The 18644-nt window shown below is 42.2% G+C and overlaps 1 protein-coding gene across 1 annotated transcript in view; it reads right to left on the bottom strand.

The window, feature by feature from the left end:
- Positions 1-15454: 15454 nt before the first annotated feature.
- The window catches only part of TBX15 (T-box transcription factor 15), a 91088-nt gene continuing 87898 nt past the window's right edge, over positions 15455-18644 (bottom strand). Inside the window, exon 8 of the mRNA XM_416537.8 lies at positions 15455-17646. Within this exon, the coding sequence (XP_416537.3) occupies positions 16862-17646 (785 nt within the window). The 3' untranslated portion in view covers positions 15455-16861. The remainder of the gene's footprint in view (positions 17647-18644) is intronic.

Raw genomic sequence — 18644 nt, 5'->3', positions numbered from 1 at the left:
CTAGGAAGGAAAATCAAGAGAAGAATTCCCTACCGTTATGCTGAATAATGTAATCAACACCATGGTAGGCTTCAAATCTTGCCATGTACAGCTTGAATTCTTCTTGTTCTGAGCAGTGAAGTCAGCATGGTGGCAAATCCCTGAGTGGTGATTATCAGTACTTTGTATATGTCTGTAAAGTTGTGCTCCTCACTGGTAGTTAACTCATGCCCAGGGGTCGCAGATGTGCTTTTACTGAGTTGAAGTTCTCTGACTGTGGACTTTGGCATATGGGCATCCCTGTTGACATGGACAGAAGATTAGGAATGTGCTTGATGCTGAACACATTTAAGCCTTTCTGCTGTTTCAGAGGAGTCTCTCATCAAGCCAAGCTGACTCTAAAGCCCTTTATGCCATAACTCTTCCTTGGAAACAAGTCATATGCAAAGCTAAAATTCAACAACAACAACAACAAAATAATTCCCTCTAACGGGCATACATTTCTCTTCATAGTAAGTTTAGCTTCTTCCTTGCACTGGGGAAACTGTCGTGAGGATACATTTCTGAACTGGATCTTCAACTCAAGTCTGTACTGGATTTATGTAGTAACAAAACAATTTAGAAATTTACACTGAAAATAATTGTGCTGTAGCCTGACTTTGGTAAGAATCAGAGCATTCATTTTGCATGTGGTGTCCCAGAAGCTGTGACAGAGCAAGCTGGAATCATCAATGTGGCCAGGACGTCCTTTCAGTTTTCACTGTTCTTCTGCAAAGAAATCATAGAATAGTAGAATGATAGAACCGTTTGGGTGGGAAGGGACCTTTAAGATCACCTAGTTTCAACTCCCCTGCTATAGGCAGGGACACCTCCTTCTAGACCAGGTTGTTCAAAGCCCCTTCGAGCCTAGCCTTGAATGTTTCCAGGGAAGGGGCATCCACAACCTCACTGGGCAACCTGTTCTAGTGTCTCACTACTCTCACAGTAAAGAATTTCTTCCTAATACCTAGTCCTAATTCTACCCTCTTCTGGTTTAAAGCCATTTCTGATTGTCCTGTTGGTACAGGACAACATCCGCAGTGGTAGGAAAATATTCACAAACCCTACTGCTCTCACACACTTGATTTGCCTCAAATGATTCACAACTTGTTTAAAATAAAAGGGAATTTTCTGTAGTTAACCAAGGTCAATGCAGTGACAGAGAGAGTAGTCACTTCCTCTGCAGGTGAGTTGGGAATCGTGTGGGATGCAAAGTTCAGGTACTACTCACAGGAGTCCAGGGCTAAGCAAAGGTCCATCTGCTGAGGGGCAGACGACAGTCTGAGTCACAACGTAAGAAAAACAGTTTGCTGGAGAAGTAAGAATTGAGTTATCAGCAGATTGTATTAAGTTTATTGAACAGAAACCTGGCTAGTGCTGAGTGTGCAGTGACTTTTTCCTACTTCTCATCCTTTGCGCACACATACACAGGCACAAGCAAGCTTTTTCCAAGCTGAATGTCAGCACATGTTCACTATTTCACACATTTTCATCTGGTCTCCTTTTGCTCAAATGCCTATGCATCAAAATTTTTAGTGATCAAGAAAGGTCATCTGCTTTCTGTGGACATCTGTGTCTTGATGGTTCTACAAAGATTCTCTCTTTGTAGCTTCAAGAAACCACCATGGTTATTTTTTCTTAGCCAGTTTGAGCCTGCCTTGCCTGTGTTCACAGCAGCAAGAACACTTTTTTTGGTGGCTGCCTTAGGATCCCGGCAAGATGCCATAGTCTGTGCAATGAGAAATGGTGACCTCATGAATTGGGGAGGGAAAAGAGGGGGCGAGAGTGGATTTTTAGTTTTCTGTATTTAAATCCCATCAGGTTTTGTGTTTTCATTTCAAATTCTTTCCAAAATACTGTATCTATTTTCCTTTAAGATACTATGACTGAAATGACTTTTTGCTTTGCCTCCACTGATTATTTTTCTAAATAGAATGAAGATATTTGTCTTCAAAAGCATTTAAAACTGTTCCCCTCCAAAAAAAAAAAAAATTAAAATTAAAAATGGACAGAATGGACCAAGAAATAAAGCAAAATAAAAATAGGAAGATGTGTGCTGTAGAAACAGGCAAGTCACAAAGGAGTTAAAGTTCTTCACGTGTGGCCAAATGAAATAAGACCTGGAGGGACACATGTTTCTCTCTCCAGCACCCCCTGGACTCTGAGATGTAGGCTCATGAAATGCCTGGGAGGCAAAATTGGCCCCCATTGTGTCTTATTTAACTTGGCTACTTGAAGGACTCATTTTTTTTTAATTTTTTTTTTTTTTAATTTGGCTCTTCCTTCAGCTCTCACACCTTCCTTTAATGTAAATGCCCTTTATATTTCAAATATGCCTTTTCCCCAGCCCTATCCGTACCATACTGGTTGGACAGCTGTCTCTTTTTCTCTTTGCGCCTACACAAAGCTGCTGGCACAAGACTGTTCATCTTTACACAGGGGAGGATTAAAATCAAACCGAAGAGCCCTGTAGTTTCCAGGGGTGCATTTTCAGCTCTGTGTGCCAGTAAGGAGACTGCAGAGCCAGATATTTGCACTGGCCAGCAGCAGCATGCTCTGGAGCAGCATGCATTTTCCTGCCTGTGCAACCCACAGCCTTTGCAGGCTCAGCTGAAAACTCTTTCACCATCACCTTGCCAGTTCCAGATCATCCAATTTCAAGCCCTTGGGCAGGGTTGCCACCCATCAGATCAGGCTGCCCAGGGCCACATCCAACCAGGCCTTGAATGCCTCCTGGGATGGAGCATCCACAGCTCCTCTGGGCAGCTTGTGCCAGTGCCTCACCACTCTCTGAGTAAAGAATTTCTTCTTAACATCTAACCTAAATCTTCCCTCTTTAAGTTTAAAACTATTCCCCCTTGTCCTGTTACTATCAGACCAAGTGAAAAGTTGGTCTCCCTCCTGCTTTTAAGCTCCCTTTAAGTACTGGAAGGCTGCAATGAGGTCTCCCAAGAGCCTTCTCTTCTCTGGACAGAATAAGCCCAGCTCCTTCAGCCTTCCTTCATAAGAGAGTTGCTCAAGCCCTCTGATAAACTTTGTGGCCCTCCTCTGGACCTGCTCCAACAGCTCCACGTCTTTCTTGTGTTGGGGGCCTCAAATCTGTGCGTAGTATTCCAGATGGGGCCTCTGAAGGGCAGAATAGAGAGGGAAAATCACCTCCCTTCCCCTGCTGGCCACCCCTCTTTTGATGCAGCCCAGAATTTAGCTGGTCTTCCAGGCTGCAAGCGCACACTCCTGGCTCATGTCCAGCTTTTCATTCACCAGAACCACCACGTCCTTCTCTGCAGAACTGCTCTCAGTCAGTTCTCCCAGGCTGTATACATATCTGGGATTGCCCACCCCAGGATGAACCCACAGAGATACCACTCATCACTGGCCTCCACCTGTATATAAAAGCATTGACCACAACCCTCTGGCTTGTGTGTCTTGATGGTGTAGTGGCAGGGCTGTGAGAATTAAAGCTTGGACTATCTGTACTTGATGATGTCAAGAACCATAAATCCCAAGTGTTTTGACCATGGAAAGTAAGGGATATATTTTCAAGGACTGTTGCAAAGAGGAAGCTGTAAGTAGTTTTCTGACCACACAAAGCAGCAATATCTCTTCACAATCAACCAACATAAAATAGAATTTACAGAAAATCTGAAATTATGTTTTGTTTCTATCCAATAGCCTTTTTTTAGACATAAATATGCCCAACAGATTTTCTGGAAAGCAGTCAAATTATTTTCTCACTGAAAGAGAAGCAATCTGCAGTTGCAGCACTAGAAATGTGTTCAACCTCAATTAAGTACCTATCTAGAAGGGCAATGCCCAAAGTGTATGAGAAAAATGAAGGAATAGAATAAGAACAGACTTCTCAGACCAGACCAAATGTTGTAAAAGGACATTCATGCATGTCACTGCAGACTCTGTTTCAATGACTACTGAGTCAGGAAACATCATAGCTTACAGAACTGACCATGTCTGGTGGCTGTATGGAGTACAGAACTTCTTACTGTTTTGTGCCACCAAAACGTTCCTAGAAGAAGGGCTTCTGCTGCTACACCTCTTCAGGGACTGAACACCAGCAGCCAATAACATTTTTCTTTCTGTTTTTGCTGTGAAGGAGAGAAAAAAATGGAAAAAAAAAAACACAGAAGGAAATCTGAAAAGACAGGAAATAGAAATGAATGGCTGGACACTTTGGGATTGCTACAGGAGGCTCTGGTTCAGTGAGCTTTGCTGAGCTGCCACTTTGCTGGCCTGGGAGATACATTAGAAGATGATATTTAGAAATCATAAATAATCTCATTATGTTGCAGCTGCTAGCATTCTGGGAAACATGGATAAAAGTAGTAGAGAACTGAATTAAAAAGTCCCCCAGTGGAACAATTGTGGCAACAGCTGAAGGGAGAAAAAACATAGATATTATGGATGAATTAACTTAGAGAATTTTTTTAGATTTGGATTCAATCTCAATTGCATCTCAGCTGCTCTGAGAAATTGTGAACTCCTCGCTTTCCTCCTATGGGCAACTCATGGATACTGTATGTTGTTCCTTCTGTTGTAGAACTGTTGGACTTAGAAATGGAAAACAGCATGAGCCACAGCCCACCCAGGACTGCTCCTGCACTACTTTCCTGAGCTTTAGAACTGTGACTGTTCCACAGCTAAATTCAGCTCTAAAGGTACTTGACATTGCCCCTTCAATTTCCCTTCTCTTACTACGTCTTCTCTTCACATAATGTTGTGTATGATGAAAGCTAAATCACTGCTGAAACTCAGTGGCGAGGGCTGTCAAACACATGGATATAGCCCCATCAGTTAAGATATGACGACAGACCATACATAGATCATAATGGACAACATGTTGAAGAAGAAAATATACATGAGGGTGAGTTGGCCATAGATAAGTGGTTTTAATGTACTGAATTCTATCCCTATTAAGAGCTTTCTTTTAATACTCGTTCTTCCATACCACTACATTTGAAAATTTGAAAGCAAAAGCCAGAGATGTTCTTAACTTTTTTTTTTTTTTTCTGTCAGTAGCTACAACCATCTTTTCCAGATTTGAGATTTCCTGTCAGCCATGACATTTTTCAGATGTCCACAGATCCAAAAATCAACCACTTCTTTCTTTCGGCACTGTGTTGGTTTTTGAACTCACAGACTGGTATGCATTAACAGCAGTGCTTTGTTTTATTAATAAGACATTTTACAAACTCTTCATAGTTTTATAAAATTTGTTTTTTTTTTAATCATTTAGTCCTCAATGAATTCAAAAAGACAGTGATGGTTTCTTTCAACTTTACTAATTTATTTATGCTCTTAGAAAGCTTTTTGCATCCATTTATTTTCTCATATATTTTCAAAAAATCTCTTATTATTATTCCTTAGCAGATTTCTCATTTGCCTTTTCCTTCCTTCCTTCCTTCCTTCCTTCCTTCCTTCCTTCCTTCCTTCCTTCCTTCCTTCCTTCCTTCCTTCCTTCCTTCCTTCCTTCCTTCCTTCCTTCCTTCCTTCCTTCCTTCCTTCCTTCCTTCCTTCCTTCCTTCCTCCCTTCCTCCCTTCCTTCCTCCCTCCCTTCCTTCCTCCCTCCCTTCCTTCCTCCCTTCCTTCCTTCCTCCCTTCCTTCCTCCCTCCCTTCCTCCCTTCCTCCCTTCCTCCCTTCCTCCCTTCCTCCTTTCCACCCTTTCTTCCTTTCTTCCTTTCTTTCTTCCTTCCCTTCCTTCTTTTCCTTCCTTCCTTCCTTCTTTTTCTTGTGAATGAGAATGTTTAGCAATTAGCTCACGTTGTCTGATGTGTTTAGGAACCATAGACAGTGTATTAATACAACAAATTTAATAAACTTTCTTTCTTTCTTTCTTTCTTTCTTTCTTTCTTTCTTTCTTTCTTTCTTTCTTTCTTTCTTTCTTTCTTTCTTTCTTTCTTTCTTTCTTTAATGGAGTGAATATTCCCTTTCAAAGGCTGAAGTTTTACTGATATGATTTTTATCTTTGTGATCCAACACTAAAGCTTCAACAGATCAGTTCCATTGGACTACTTCAAATTCTCCATTCAGGGAGGAGGGCAGTTTATTATGTGTTATCCGCACGTATCTCAGCTACCCACTGATCATCTTTCCAGACTATAAGTTGTACCCTTGTTCATGGCCAATTCTTGCTCATTTTGGATTTATTTTTCATTTCTGTGTAGATTTCTTCACACTAACTTGAACTCCTTTTGAATAATATTTTCTTCTTCTTTTTTTTTTTTTTTGTTACCTTCTATCAGTTCAACAAATTTTTTTTTTGTTGGATTTTTTTTTTAAATTTGGTCTTTTGTACAGTTTGAGACTGCTCCCAGTTTCATAATGTTCAGAGAGCTGGAAGTTAGAATAGTAGTACTACATGTAGGAAATAATTTGAGAAACCGAGTGCAAAACAGCTTAAAACTCGTGCTCCAAAATGTATGTCTCCAACTATTCTGGGCAGAACCACCTGCATGCAAAGAATGATTAGCACTGAAGTTGCCCTTCATCTTCTCGCTTTCTTTTTGGCAAGTCTTTTATAGTTTTCAGAAGTCACAGGTATTGAGGCATGGGAATCATGCTTAGTTACCCAACATAAATCTTAGATGACATTGCTGCACACTATCTTCTCTTTTCTCATTTTGTGTAGTTGCTTTTAAAGCTTCTCTTCTTGTGTTACAGGAAGATGAAAATCACACAGTGCTGTAGTCTTGTTCCCATCCTCCCATTACCACATTGCAGGTTTTCTGCTAAGATATCAGTGCTGGGATCTTGGTGAAAGCAACACGTTTCTCAGTGTTTACCAGTTTCAATGCTGTTGATCGTGTCCCTGGCAGTCAGTATAGGTCATTATTTGAAACCTTGCTCTTGTATTCCTCTGGTGCTTTTGCACACACACATCTGCATTCATACTTTCTTCAAACTTCCATAGCAACATAATATAAACCATGGAGTACAGTGCTGGCCCTGGTTTGGATGGTGTTGGCAGGCTATACTTACATTTATGCTGGGTTAACTGCACCATGACTTGTTCCAGCTTTAGTGGGAGAGGCAGATGCAGGTAATTACATCAGGTTTGCAATCACTAGACTGAATAATTTATTTAAGACATCAAATTGGCTGAAGTTTTTCTTTGTGCGTGTTTCTGGGCCAGCTACACCATCTGAAAGTCCAACAATATTAATGTTCAATTACCAGAATGCACATTAAGGGAAATATTATGAAACAGCTTAGGTAGGAGAGGAACTGGAGGCCATGTCAACCCCCTCTGTCATCCTGATTCTCACAGAAGAAGCACTGGGAAGGCAATGAGTGTTGCAGTATGTCGTGAGGGCAGTTGTTGATATGGTCTGGAGAGGAAAACCCACTCCAGGTGCAGGTACCTTCACTAAGTACGTGTACAGGGCAGTCTTGGCTGAACCAGCACAATGCTCCTCGTCACCTTAAGAAGGCTGATGCTGTCTGCTCACAGTCCCAGCTAAGCCAATTCAGTATTGCTGAGTCCAGTCAGCTGGAAATAATGTCATGAGGTGCACACAGTGCCAGTTGCTAAAAGGGAGACATGAACTGTCCTGTTTGTGAATGTGTCCAAGAGGAGCACGCAGAAGTCACTCTATGTATATCAGCAGAGAAGCTGAATGGCAGAGCTTCCAAAACACTCTACAAATTTAGAACATTGCTGGGATAAGAACAGCATCTGTAGGAACTTCAACCAGTGTAAAATTACACAGGCTCCTAATCCTTCTCCCCCACAGCCTACAAGTTCCATATTGAGTTAGAAAAAAAGACTAGCTTAGTGCTCCAGGGATAGACTATTGCACAATTAGTCCTGCTGTGGAGGTTTATTGAATCAGCTGATGCTGACTCCTATCCAGTACAGTAGCCACGCTCATCACTGGGCTGTTGCAGCACAATGGCAATTACATGCAACAACGTGAGCTGATTTTTTTGTCTAGTTGCCCATTCAGGCAGACCAGAGTTGATGGGGATTACCATCATGGACAGGATCTAGTATTTAAAGAGCTGTGCTCCATATACCACTCCCACTGTTTGTGATCATATTATTTTTTCTGGGTGAATAAACAGTTACTGACATTGAAATGCAGCACTTGAAAAGAGTTTCAGGGCCCTTGGCTGTCTTCTATACATTTTCCTATACATTAATTACAAACAAATTACAAGGAGCAGTCAGGAAATTGAGTGATCCACTTCCCCAACAAAAGTTCTGTGGGCCAACAGCGGGCTACACCAGCTCCTCCCCAGCAGAACAATAGATGTACCTCTAACGGTACATCTTAGAAATGGTCCTGTCACGAACTCAAAATGCAGTCTTACTGACCTGGTCAAAAGACCTGGTCCTGCAGGCTGATTCTCTAAAGAAGAAGAAAAGGCTGAAGGAGTCAGATGTTCCTTGGGTGGGAACAGGCTTATTTATGGTAAATTATCCCTTGACCACACCAGCACTCTCTTCACAAAGTTCTGTCGCATTCTGATTAAAGTTGTGCTCCTGGTGCTTGAGTAGCATATCATTGGCATGCTCAGGCATTCCTCTGCCTAGCCATTGGGTGCACTTTCATGTCATTCTTTTGTTTAGAATGATGTCCAACATGCAATGCCCATCTGCTAATGCAGGTGAGGGATCTAATGTATCATCTGTGCTCTAGGTGAATATTCCTAACTGTGTTGAGAAAAAAGCTAAACATTATTTTATTTTATTTTATTTTATTTTATTTTATTTTATTTTATTTTATTTTTATAGCAAATGACTGTCTGTCAACCCTCACCTACATCAGTAAAGCTTCGAACAGCATGCAATAAATCAACTGCAGTAGAGGATAACTCACTGTGATTTTTGCTGTAGTATATTTAATATAATGTCATAGAGCATGTATCTTAATCTGTTTTAATGTCTGTGCTCTTAAGTATTTTGCTTTAGTACACAGCATTCACATTTCCTCCAAGAACACTATGTTGCACTGAGTGCAATGTTCTGGTATCACTGAGCTGCACTGACTGTGCACACAGCAATATTTATGACCTCAGCCTGTCAGTATATAAAGAAATGAAGCTAAATAAATTTTCAAGGCTTGCTGACAAACCCACTCTGATTATTTTTGCTCCTATCATCTTCATTTGTGTAACAGTATAGAAGTTTACTTTTGCAAGTGCCTGTGCTGCAAGATGAGAGATCTCCTATTATGGATATTTCCACTACCTTTCCAGACATTTGGACTGGTCTTTTAAAAGAAGGATTCCTCATACAAGAGGTACATGACATTTCATCTTTTTATTCCACAGCATCTAACTAGGAGATGCAGAGCTTTCTGCACTGTAAGCCAGAAGCCTGGCTAAGAGCAAATGGGTGATGCATGTTGGAATAAAGACCTCTGGCTTCTGTGACACTTTCCTCTTGATAGATCCTCTCTTGGCTAACATGAATGTGCCAAATGGAACTAATGGGAGAGTGCATGCAGCATACCTGGCCTCAGTGTGGCTCTTCTGAATGTGATGATGTTGTGTTGTTGTCTCCACACTGATAAGAACAGTACAGGTTTAGTCCTTCTCCCCTGTCTGATATAGGAACTTATGTCTTTGACCATGTAACCACACTGTTAAAGCTGCTTAAAGGTAGACAGGGAGTTCAAGTTTTTGTGGTGAAATGCAGAAGGAAGGAGAGGAACCACACAACTGCAGCTTCTCCCCCTGCTCACACTTGCTTTGCAAATCAAAGGCTCTTGAGTGAGAGCAAGTCCAAGCCAGGAGGGCTGACTATCCCTGTGGTTATGGCAGCTATTCAAGGAGAGGGAGTTTTCCAGGTATGGCTGCTGAATTCTGCGTACTGTGACTCACGTCTCCCATGAGGCAAACTGGTCCCACGTGGATGTCCCAAACTGGCCCTGGTGCATCTCTCACATTGCTTGGGCATCGCCTCTTTTCTGGAAAGCCTCAGTAAAATGTGGCAAATAGCTCAGAGCTTTCTCTCCCTATGGGGTGGATGGGGAGAGAAGAGCCTCTGCTGTACACAGGGTATGTTCTGTCACACGAGTTCACTTCAGATTCACTGCTCACTGTTCTTAAGCTGTCTGTCTGCTCAGGAGAGTGTTATGCTGAGAGGATTTTACCTGTACACCAAACAGAACACTGAGTATTTATTTTAACTTACTTTTAAATGTTCCTGTTATTTTTGATGCTACCTTCCTAACACTGCTCAACTTTTACTTCCTTCAGTGACAACCAAGGAAAAGCTTATTACATTTTTCCCATTTCACTGTTAGCTTCTTTTTAATCCTCAAAGAGAGTGAAACTTTTGCACAAGTCACATTTATGTTTCTAATTATAACTCTACATTATGGAACATGCAGACCTTGCTCAGTTTTTTTTTTGCCTGTTCCATTTCAGTCCTTTATACTGAATATTCCAGCCTTGGATCAGCAAAGCACATATTTAAGTGTTCTGCTGATATCCTAAGATGAAGGAGTAACTAGTTAATTAAGCTTTTTTAGTTTATATATGTCACATAGTTATATACGATCTAAATAAGAGAAGACTATAAATAGAGTCAGTAAATACGGTCAATAAATGCTGACCCTGAGATCAGTAAGTTTCATACTGAAGGCAGTTGGACAGAGTAACATTATCTCAGTATGTTGGAGCTTGGTAGGATCAGGGATAGCCTGCTCAACACCTTGAAGAGTCACATTGCTGAAGAATCTAGGTGATAGTTTCAAAGGTCTTCCCAATGCGTTGCTACTAAAATGGATGGAAGCTGGGAGTCTGGTTCTTCATGCTAATATTGAAGGTTGTGCCCTACATTGATCCTTTGCTTTTTTTTAGTCACCATGTCCAGTGATAATTTTGGTTGACATTCATTCTTTGTTTTAGCAAAGGTTGGAAACATATATTTTGATACTGAGGATTTTACTTCAGTCAAATCACATTCTCTTACTAGTTAAAATACAGACACACTCATAAAGATTTAAATGAAACAAATAAGAAAGCAGTATGATTTCTTTCCCTGATATTCAAAAGGCTGCACCACACTGATGTATGAGAAAGTTTTTCAACAATAGGCTTATTAGGCTGAAAAGCAGTGAATCTCATTGAGGGACTCCACGCAGAGGTTGAAGAGGAGACTGGACACTCCACAGGTCTCTATGTCTGGCCAAGGGGCAGCCATTCTATCTGGCAAGAAAAACATCCCTGGGAAGCTGTTCTCAGGAAAGGCATCCTCTCCCTTCCTCCTCCTTCAGAACTGGGGCAACTCTTAGGCCATAGGCCCCAACTCCCAGCGCTGCCATATTTTGGTCAGCATGAGATGCTCTTAGAACCTCAGCACCATGGCTTTCTGCTGTCCCAAGCCACCTCACTGCTTTCTATTCTCAACCATATATATATGGGGACTGAGGCCAGAATGAGAGTTGCTGACTGGAAGCAGCCAGTGGTATTACATTGTGAGGTATACAATAAGTATTCCTTCAAAGAAGGGAGTATGATGCATTCTTTCATCAAGGAGTGGCTAATGGGCAGGAGAAATTACATTGAGTCCATGGAGGTGGACCTACCTGAGATCAATCGAGAGCCTGTGGAGGTGAATCCACAACAGGATAAAGGACTGATGAAACAGACCCACCTTTCTGGGAGAGATCCATGCAGTACTTCACTCTCAGGCAGCCTGCAAAGAAGCTCTGACCCAATCACTGAAGGGGTACTGGGGCCTACACTGAGCATACCATCCTGTAAGTTTACCATTAGCCAGGAAAGTTGGAACTCCAGAACCATCCTGTGGGCTCACATGGCACATCTAAGTCCTGTTAATTTTCTTTTGACAGCCAAGGCTCATTCCATTTCTTGACCTTACCCCTCCTGAAGACCTATGATGCCTTCTTCACTGTGTCCTGAGGAAGAGGAGTGGGCAGGACTGGATTCTTCTCAGCTGCTGTGCTTGGGAGACAGGAGGAGCCTGTGGAGGGACTCAAGTTCCATGGGGCTTTGAGGAGATGTCAAAGAAGCAACAGAGGCAGCTGTTCCTCTGGAGAAGCAGAAGACTTTTTCTGACAGGAAGATGTGCTGAATTTCAGTATGAACTTGGGTTATTTTATTATTCTAGAACTTTATGAAAATACCCTAAGTCACATTGCTTAAAAATGCTTTGGGACCAAGATCTCTCCTGCCAGGAGCAGAGGTCTGTCCCACAGCCAGCAAGCAGCAGGCACATTTTCTGGGAACAGACCATGGATAGAAGAGCAAGATATACTGAATGTCTGAGCTCAAACATGAATGCCAGACCATCATTGCACTTCTGCACTACTGTTTGTAAATAAACAAGAGATCACAGGGGGAAACCCAACAGATACAAAAATCTTTCTGATGGCAGCTGTGTGCATGCAAATTCTCTGCTGTCTTGTGTAGACGTTTTTTTTCCTAACATGCAAGCAAATGTCCAAATCCCACCTCTGCTCAAAAGGGATTGGTGGGGAAAAGCATTATTTCTGCATGAGAAAGGGAATAGGCGCATTAACTTTGCTGCTGCAGAAGAAATGGGATTGCTGTGGCTGTCCTGGGTGTAAGATAAGACAGGGGCTCTTGGCTGGCCTTAGTATGATCCTGAAGGCAAATGCCACATGAGGGCAGCTTCTTTTGGCCCCTGCTGTTCAAACAGGCCATGAAACTGAGAACTCCATCCTGCCTGAGAACATCTCCTTCCTGTACTGCCTGGAGCAGTGTTGAGGAGACAGCTACAGGGCCACAAGTGCTTATTGCATGAATTTGGATAAATCACTTATTCCTTTTCCTTTCCTTCCTCTCTTCTTTCTTCCTCAAAAGTTTTAACAGTACTAATTAGGACAGTGCCAATGGGAAGTGGGAGGCTTCCTAACATCCTCTTAACATAGGCCAAATGCTGTTACTTTGATGTCTCAAAAGCATAAAAGAATAGCAGCCCAGAGTTAAAAAGTTTCACAAGATTAAGTAAACTTTCAGAAACACTGCTCTGAGAACTATATAGAGCAGCCTAATACTTGTGGAGTTTGCACTTCTCTCTCCTCTGGTGCAGTTCCTTGCCATAGGAACTAACCACCTGGAGCTGTGTCAGAGGAGAGTCAGGTTGGGGATTAGGAAAAGGATCTTTACCAAAGGGTGGTCAGGCCTAGAACAGGCTCCTCAGAGCAGTGGGCATGGCACTGGGCCTGTTGGAATTCATGAAGTGTTTGGACAGTGCTCTCAGACATAGGGTTTGAATTTTAGGTAGTCCTGTGCAGAGCCAGGAATTGGATTCCATGATTCTTGTGGGTCCCTTTCACCTTGGGATATTCTATGATTCTATGACTCTATGTATGGCAGCAGTTAATCAGACAACATTTCCCCCAGTCTTCCCCTAAAGTCTCAAAGAAGGGAGAGTAAATAAAGAAGGGGGGCAGGTGCTACATCCTGCCATGTCACAGATGAATAACTCTCCTTCATGCCACATGCCAGGACTGTGTGTTTCTGGGACCTCATCTCCAAACAGACACTGGAAGCAGAGAAAAAGATGCGTTGGGCAAGGAAAAGCTTTTCTGAGAATCTGAGTGTGTCTTGGTGTCCTGGCTGTGAAACAGAGAACTTTCTGATCTGCGTGTGTGTATCATTAGTATCTTTATGCTTTCCTGGTCAGGATTGCATTATCTAATGGAAGTGGCCAGCAGAAGGGAATACCATTTCATACCAATGTTAACCTTACTGAAATTGTTGTCACAGGATTGAGTCAAACCTGAAATCACAGCAAAACTCAAAGCACAGAATTAAAAGTATTTCTGCAAGATTCTGAAAGGATTTTAGGTAGCTACAGGACTATCTTTTGATTTTAAACCAAGAGTTAATCTCCTAGATTAAACAGAAGACAGTGAGAGGAAGAACATTTTCTCTCTCATCAGTAATCTCTCCAGCCCTTTCCTGAAGCATCCAAGGCTACTCACAGTAAAATCTGTAATACTGTCAGACAGACTAGGCACAGTACTGGGAATATTGTTGTGTGCTTATCTTCTCCTATAGAAATAAAAATTAATAACCATCAGATAATTTATCTTTCAGGGTTTTCTACCCTTTTGGTGTCCTTTTCCTTAGTTCAGATAAGAGGTTTACTTTACACGAGGAGAACTGTAAACTTTGCAGTCATAATTCTTACAGCCAGATCTGAGGGGCTTCAGTTTCCCCACTGTTTTCAATCTCATATTAGAAATTGTCCATTGGCCAAGAAGGCCAATGGTACTCTGGGGTGCATTAAAAATGTGTGGCCGGGAGGTTGAGGTCCTCTGCCTCTCCTCTGCCCTGGTGAGGCCACATCTGGAGTACTATGTCCTGTCCTGGGCTCCTCTGTTCAAGAAAGACAGAACTACTGGAGAAAATCCAGAGGAGGGCCACAAAGATGACAAGGGACCTGGAGCATCTCCCTTATGAGGAAAGGCTGAGAGAACTGGGACTGTTCAGTCTGGGGAAGAGAAGAATGATGGTGGGTTTTATCAATGCTTATAAATATCTTAAGTGCAGGAGTCAAGAAAATGGGTCAAGGCTCTTTGTGGTGTTGCCTGGTGACAGGAAAAGGGACAGTGGTCACAAACTGAAACACAGAAAGTTCCATACAAACATGAAGAACTTCTTGACTTTGAGGGTGACAGAAGACTGGAACAGGCTGCCCAGAGAGGTTCTGGAGTCATCTTCTCTGGAGACACTGAAAATTCACGTGGAGTCTTTCCTCTGTAACCTATTGCAGGGAGTCTGCTCCAGCAGAGGTTGGACTAGATGATCTCCAGAGGTTCCTTCCAACCCCTATGATTCTGTGATTTGGTGACATGCAGTGCAAATGATAAACTGACAAATACCTCAAAATTACATTTCAAAATGAAACAAAAATTATACTATTATTTATATACATTAACTGTGAAAAGTGGCTCTGAAAAATTTTTTATTAGACTTCAACAATCAAAGTAACAATTCTGGCAGTCCATAAGACACAATTTCTGTGAAAGCAGACACCTAATAATTTCCAAGTAATTAACAGAACTTCTACTGTAAATAGTGCTCCCTGGGTATGTTTACTAATTACTTCAGCTGATAGACTGTTTGAGAGAGTTGTTCATACTACAAGAGATCTGATTATGATCGATATTGGGGGTTTAAGCTATATAAAACATAAAGAATTTATTTAGGTTTTCCTGGGAAACAGATTTCTGGGCTGGTATTTGCAGAACAGTATTTCTGACTGCTAACACTGCTCTTGAGTGGTCTGCCCCAACACAAATCCATGCAGATGCTTGCATTCTTCTTAAACTCTGTACCTGGACTTCATCTCAACTTTGTATTTTCATTTCCTCTATAGTGAAAGCATGCACGGCGGGACTTTGAAAACTTATGTCTCTAGAAAACTGTTAAAGAAGCCTCACAGACAAAAATAAAAATAAAAAACACAAAAGGAACAATTGCAAAGATTTATTTAGCGCATTCTGTGCTTGGCACTTAGAAACAGAGTTCCGTGCATAGGGCAAATCTTTATACACCTTTTTCTTCATACATATTTTACATACCATTTTTATTGCCCTCTTTTATATTCATAATATTGACTCCCCCACTAGGCATATAAATACATTTATCTACAACACCTCACAACAAATCTCAATAATATCTGTATTCTGTTACGTGGTATTTGCATTTTCACACAACTTAAATGCATAGCTTGCACCAAGCTACAATTGTTTTCTTATTTTTAAAGGATTTGAAGAAGAAAAAAAAAACAGAAGAAAATAAAACATAAAAGAAAGTTGGTTAAACAGAGATCCCATGGCAGGCAGGAGGTTGGAGAATACTCGACCTCATTGATACTGAAATGCTATTGGTTTTCTATGGCAATTCTTACATGCAAGGTGAGGGAGGCCAGTTGTACTGCTGCAGAGCAGAGCGCTCATTTCTCATTGTTCTTCCCCATGAGTTCAGTCTGGAGAGTTTCCTCCCATTGAGTCGAGTGCTACAGGACACATGTTCCCCACAGAGGTTTTTGTTCTTTTGGCTTGAGTACATCCCTTTAGGGAATGTCAGTAAGAGCTGATCTCCTTCTCCCCCTGTGCATCTTTTCAAAGATGCTTGTGTGAAGCTTCCAACCCTGCTCATGTCTGAGACTCGCTTATGAATTAATTTTTTTCTCTCTCCTCTCTCTCATCTCTGTCTGCAGACTGAGTACTGGTAGGCTCAACCCTCAAAAAGAAAACACTGGTTGAGCAGAGCTGCAGTGAAAGTACAGAAACCTCTTTAGGAAGAGAAGCTCCAACTCAGCAGTGTCATTCCTGTGCTACAGTAGAAGGGGCCATAGGTCACTGATGGCTTCAGAAACAGGCTGAGCTGCTTCAGCAGCAAGGGACAGTTCAGGAAGGGGAAGGCCTTTAAAGCTTTGGCCCATCATGGACAGTACAGCTTCAGGACAAAGTCTTGGGAGACTGCCTTTCTTCAACACCCAGAGAAGACGGCACAAGGAAATGGCTCCCTCAACACCGAGAGCTCACACTAGCTGAGAGTTAATGCATAAACTGTATATTTGGTTTCTTCACTCCAGCTTCTCATTAAAGTCCTGCCCTTCTCTCTGCAATGTCCAGAAGGAGCAGACACTCCATGCCAGGTCCAGAGGCCCTGGATTTCAACAAGCTGCAAGGGCTATCAATGAAGGTTTTCCACGAGATTCGGTGGTGCATTTCCTAGATGGTTTGTGTTCTAATTTATCATTACAATACTAGTTCCTCTATAAGTTTGAAGGCAAAATGGTACTAGGGTGGGTTTATCCATGGAAACAATGCAGGTCCTATTGCCTTCCATGCCAAGGAGAGGCACTGCTGGTTAGACCATGTGCACAGACATCTGTGAGGAGGAGCCCTGAACAGCACCATACTGTCTGTTGTCACAGGCATTGGCTGTCTGCTGGTTGCTGGAGGGAGGGCTGATCATGTGCATACCATGATCCATCCCTGTGGAAAGGTATTGCCTCTCTCCAAAGGCCCCACTGGAAGGGGAAGAGCAGAGTAAAGTGCTTTGGGAAGTGGTGAGTTTCTCTGGGCTTGCTGCCAGCCTTGGGGAAGCAGGGAAATTGTATCCATAGAGGTTGTAGGGATTGTGCAGGGAGAAAGCGTTGTAGGAGCTCTGCTGCATGTGGCTGCCACCAAACATGTGTGAAGAAGAAGAACTGGATGCAGGATTGCCTGCTTGCATGACATACTGAAACTGGGAGCTGGGAAAGGACCCCAGCTGGCTGCTGTAGGCCTCCATCTTGCTGTTGCTGGGCAGAGAAGAAGGAGTTGGCATTCCTGAGATCAGAGATGGAGTCCTCTGAGGCATGAAGCTTTCGGAGGGCTGTGAGGCAGAAGCAGTGCCACTCTGCAGCCGGTTGTAGCCACTGTCGCCCAGCCCTGGGTAGCTCTGCAGGGCAGCCATGTTGCTTCTGGCACATGGAGGGTAGTCAGACAGGTTGAGGTTGCAAAGCTGACTCTCCCGGCAACCAACATTGAAAGTGTTGGGGGCCAGATGGAAGGCTGGAGGGGAGCAGGATGGAGAGAGAAGGTGAGAGGAAGCAGAGGGTGATGGAGTCCCTGTGCTGGAGGTTGTTGGAGAGGTGCCTGTGCTGCCTCCTGCAAAACAAAACACATGGGAGGATGTTCAGAGCCTGAAATCACATGTGCAAAACAAGACAGTCTCATTAAGAAACAGCTTAATTCAATAAAAAAAACAAGGGTGGTAAAATGGCCACTGGAAAACTTAGTCCCTCTTGGCAAGGGCCTTCACTTTATTAATAGCATCCCTTGGTTTTTCCTGCTGCTGTTTTTTGTTGTGATTTTGTTTTTCAGTGGAGGTTTTCTTCCCTTTTGAAATAGGAGATGGAAGCAAGCATGCCACAGAGCATTACAGGGTGGAGGAAAAATCTGCAAGGAAGCATTGCTCCATCATTCAAAATCTGCTTTGTCTCCTCTCCTGGACTCCAGGAAGACCACCAGTCAGCAATCTGTATGGCCCTGCTGCAAACATGCTTTATCATCCACTCTAGGGGCTTGTGGCAGGAAGTGGCTGAAAACATGTTGGACTTCTGCACTGTTCAACAGTTTTCTTAGGTGGCTCACGGTGCAGTGGTGCTGATTTAAGCCAGAAGTAACACAAGTAACACTGGAATGAACGGACAGAGTTTTGAGCTACAGTCTGTTCCACAAAGCTGATAAAGGGGATATGTAAAGATTTTAACTCATGTGTTTTAACTTTAAAAAGGATTCCATATGTTGTATCGCTGATGTTAACAAAATACCGATATTTATGCATGTCAGTAGCATCAATGTGTTATACATTATTTATGTTATAAATGATACAGTTAATTAGCTCACACAGCAGGGATATTCACATGTTCTGACTGGCGGCACAGTTCTGAGTTTGAGAAGGGATAATTATTGTCAAGATTATAAAACAGAGAAGGCTTCTTTGGTCAAACAAACCTTTGGCTCTCCGCTTAATGGAATGCTGATTTCTAGTGTGGAATATTTAATTTTTTTAATTTTAATTTTATTTTTTTTATTTTTATTTTATTTATTTATTGAATGATTGAATGGGTCTCTTTGCATGTGTGTCCACTTCTGTGTTAGAG

The sequence above is a fragment of the Gallus gallus genome, chromosome 1, assembly GCF_016699485.2.
Source record: "Gallus gallus isolate bGalGal1 chromosome 1, bGalGal1.mat.broiler.GRCg7b, whole genome shotgun sequence".
Classification (NCBI taxonomy): domain Eukaryota; kingdom Metazoa; phylum Chordata; class Aves; order Galliformes; family Phasianidae; genus Gallus; species Gallus gallus.
The sequence above is the reverse complement of the archived record's forward strand: the minus strand, read 5'-3'. Positions and strand labels throughout refer to the sequence as shown.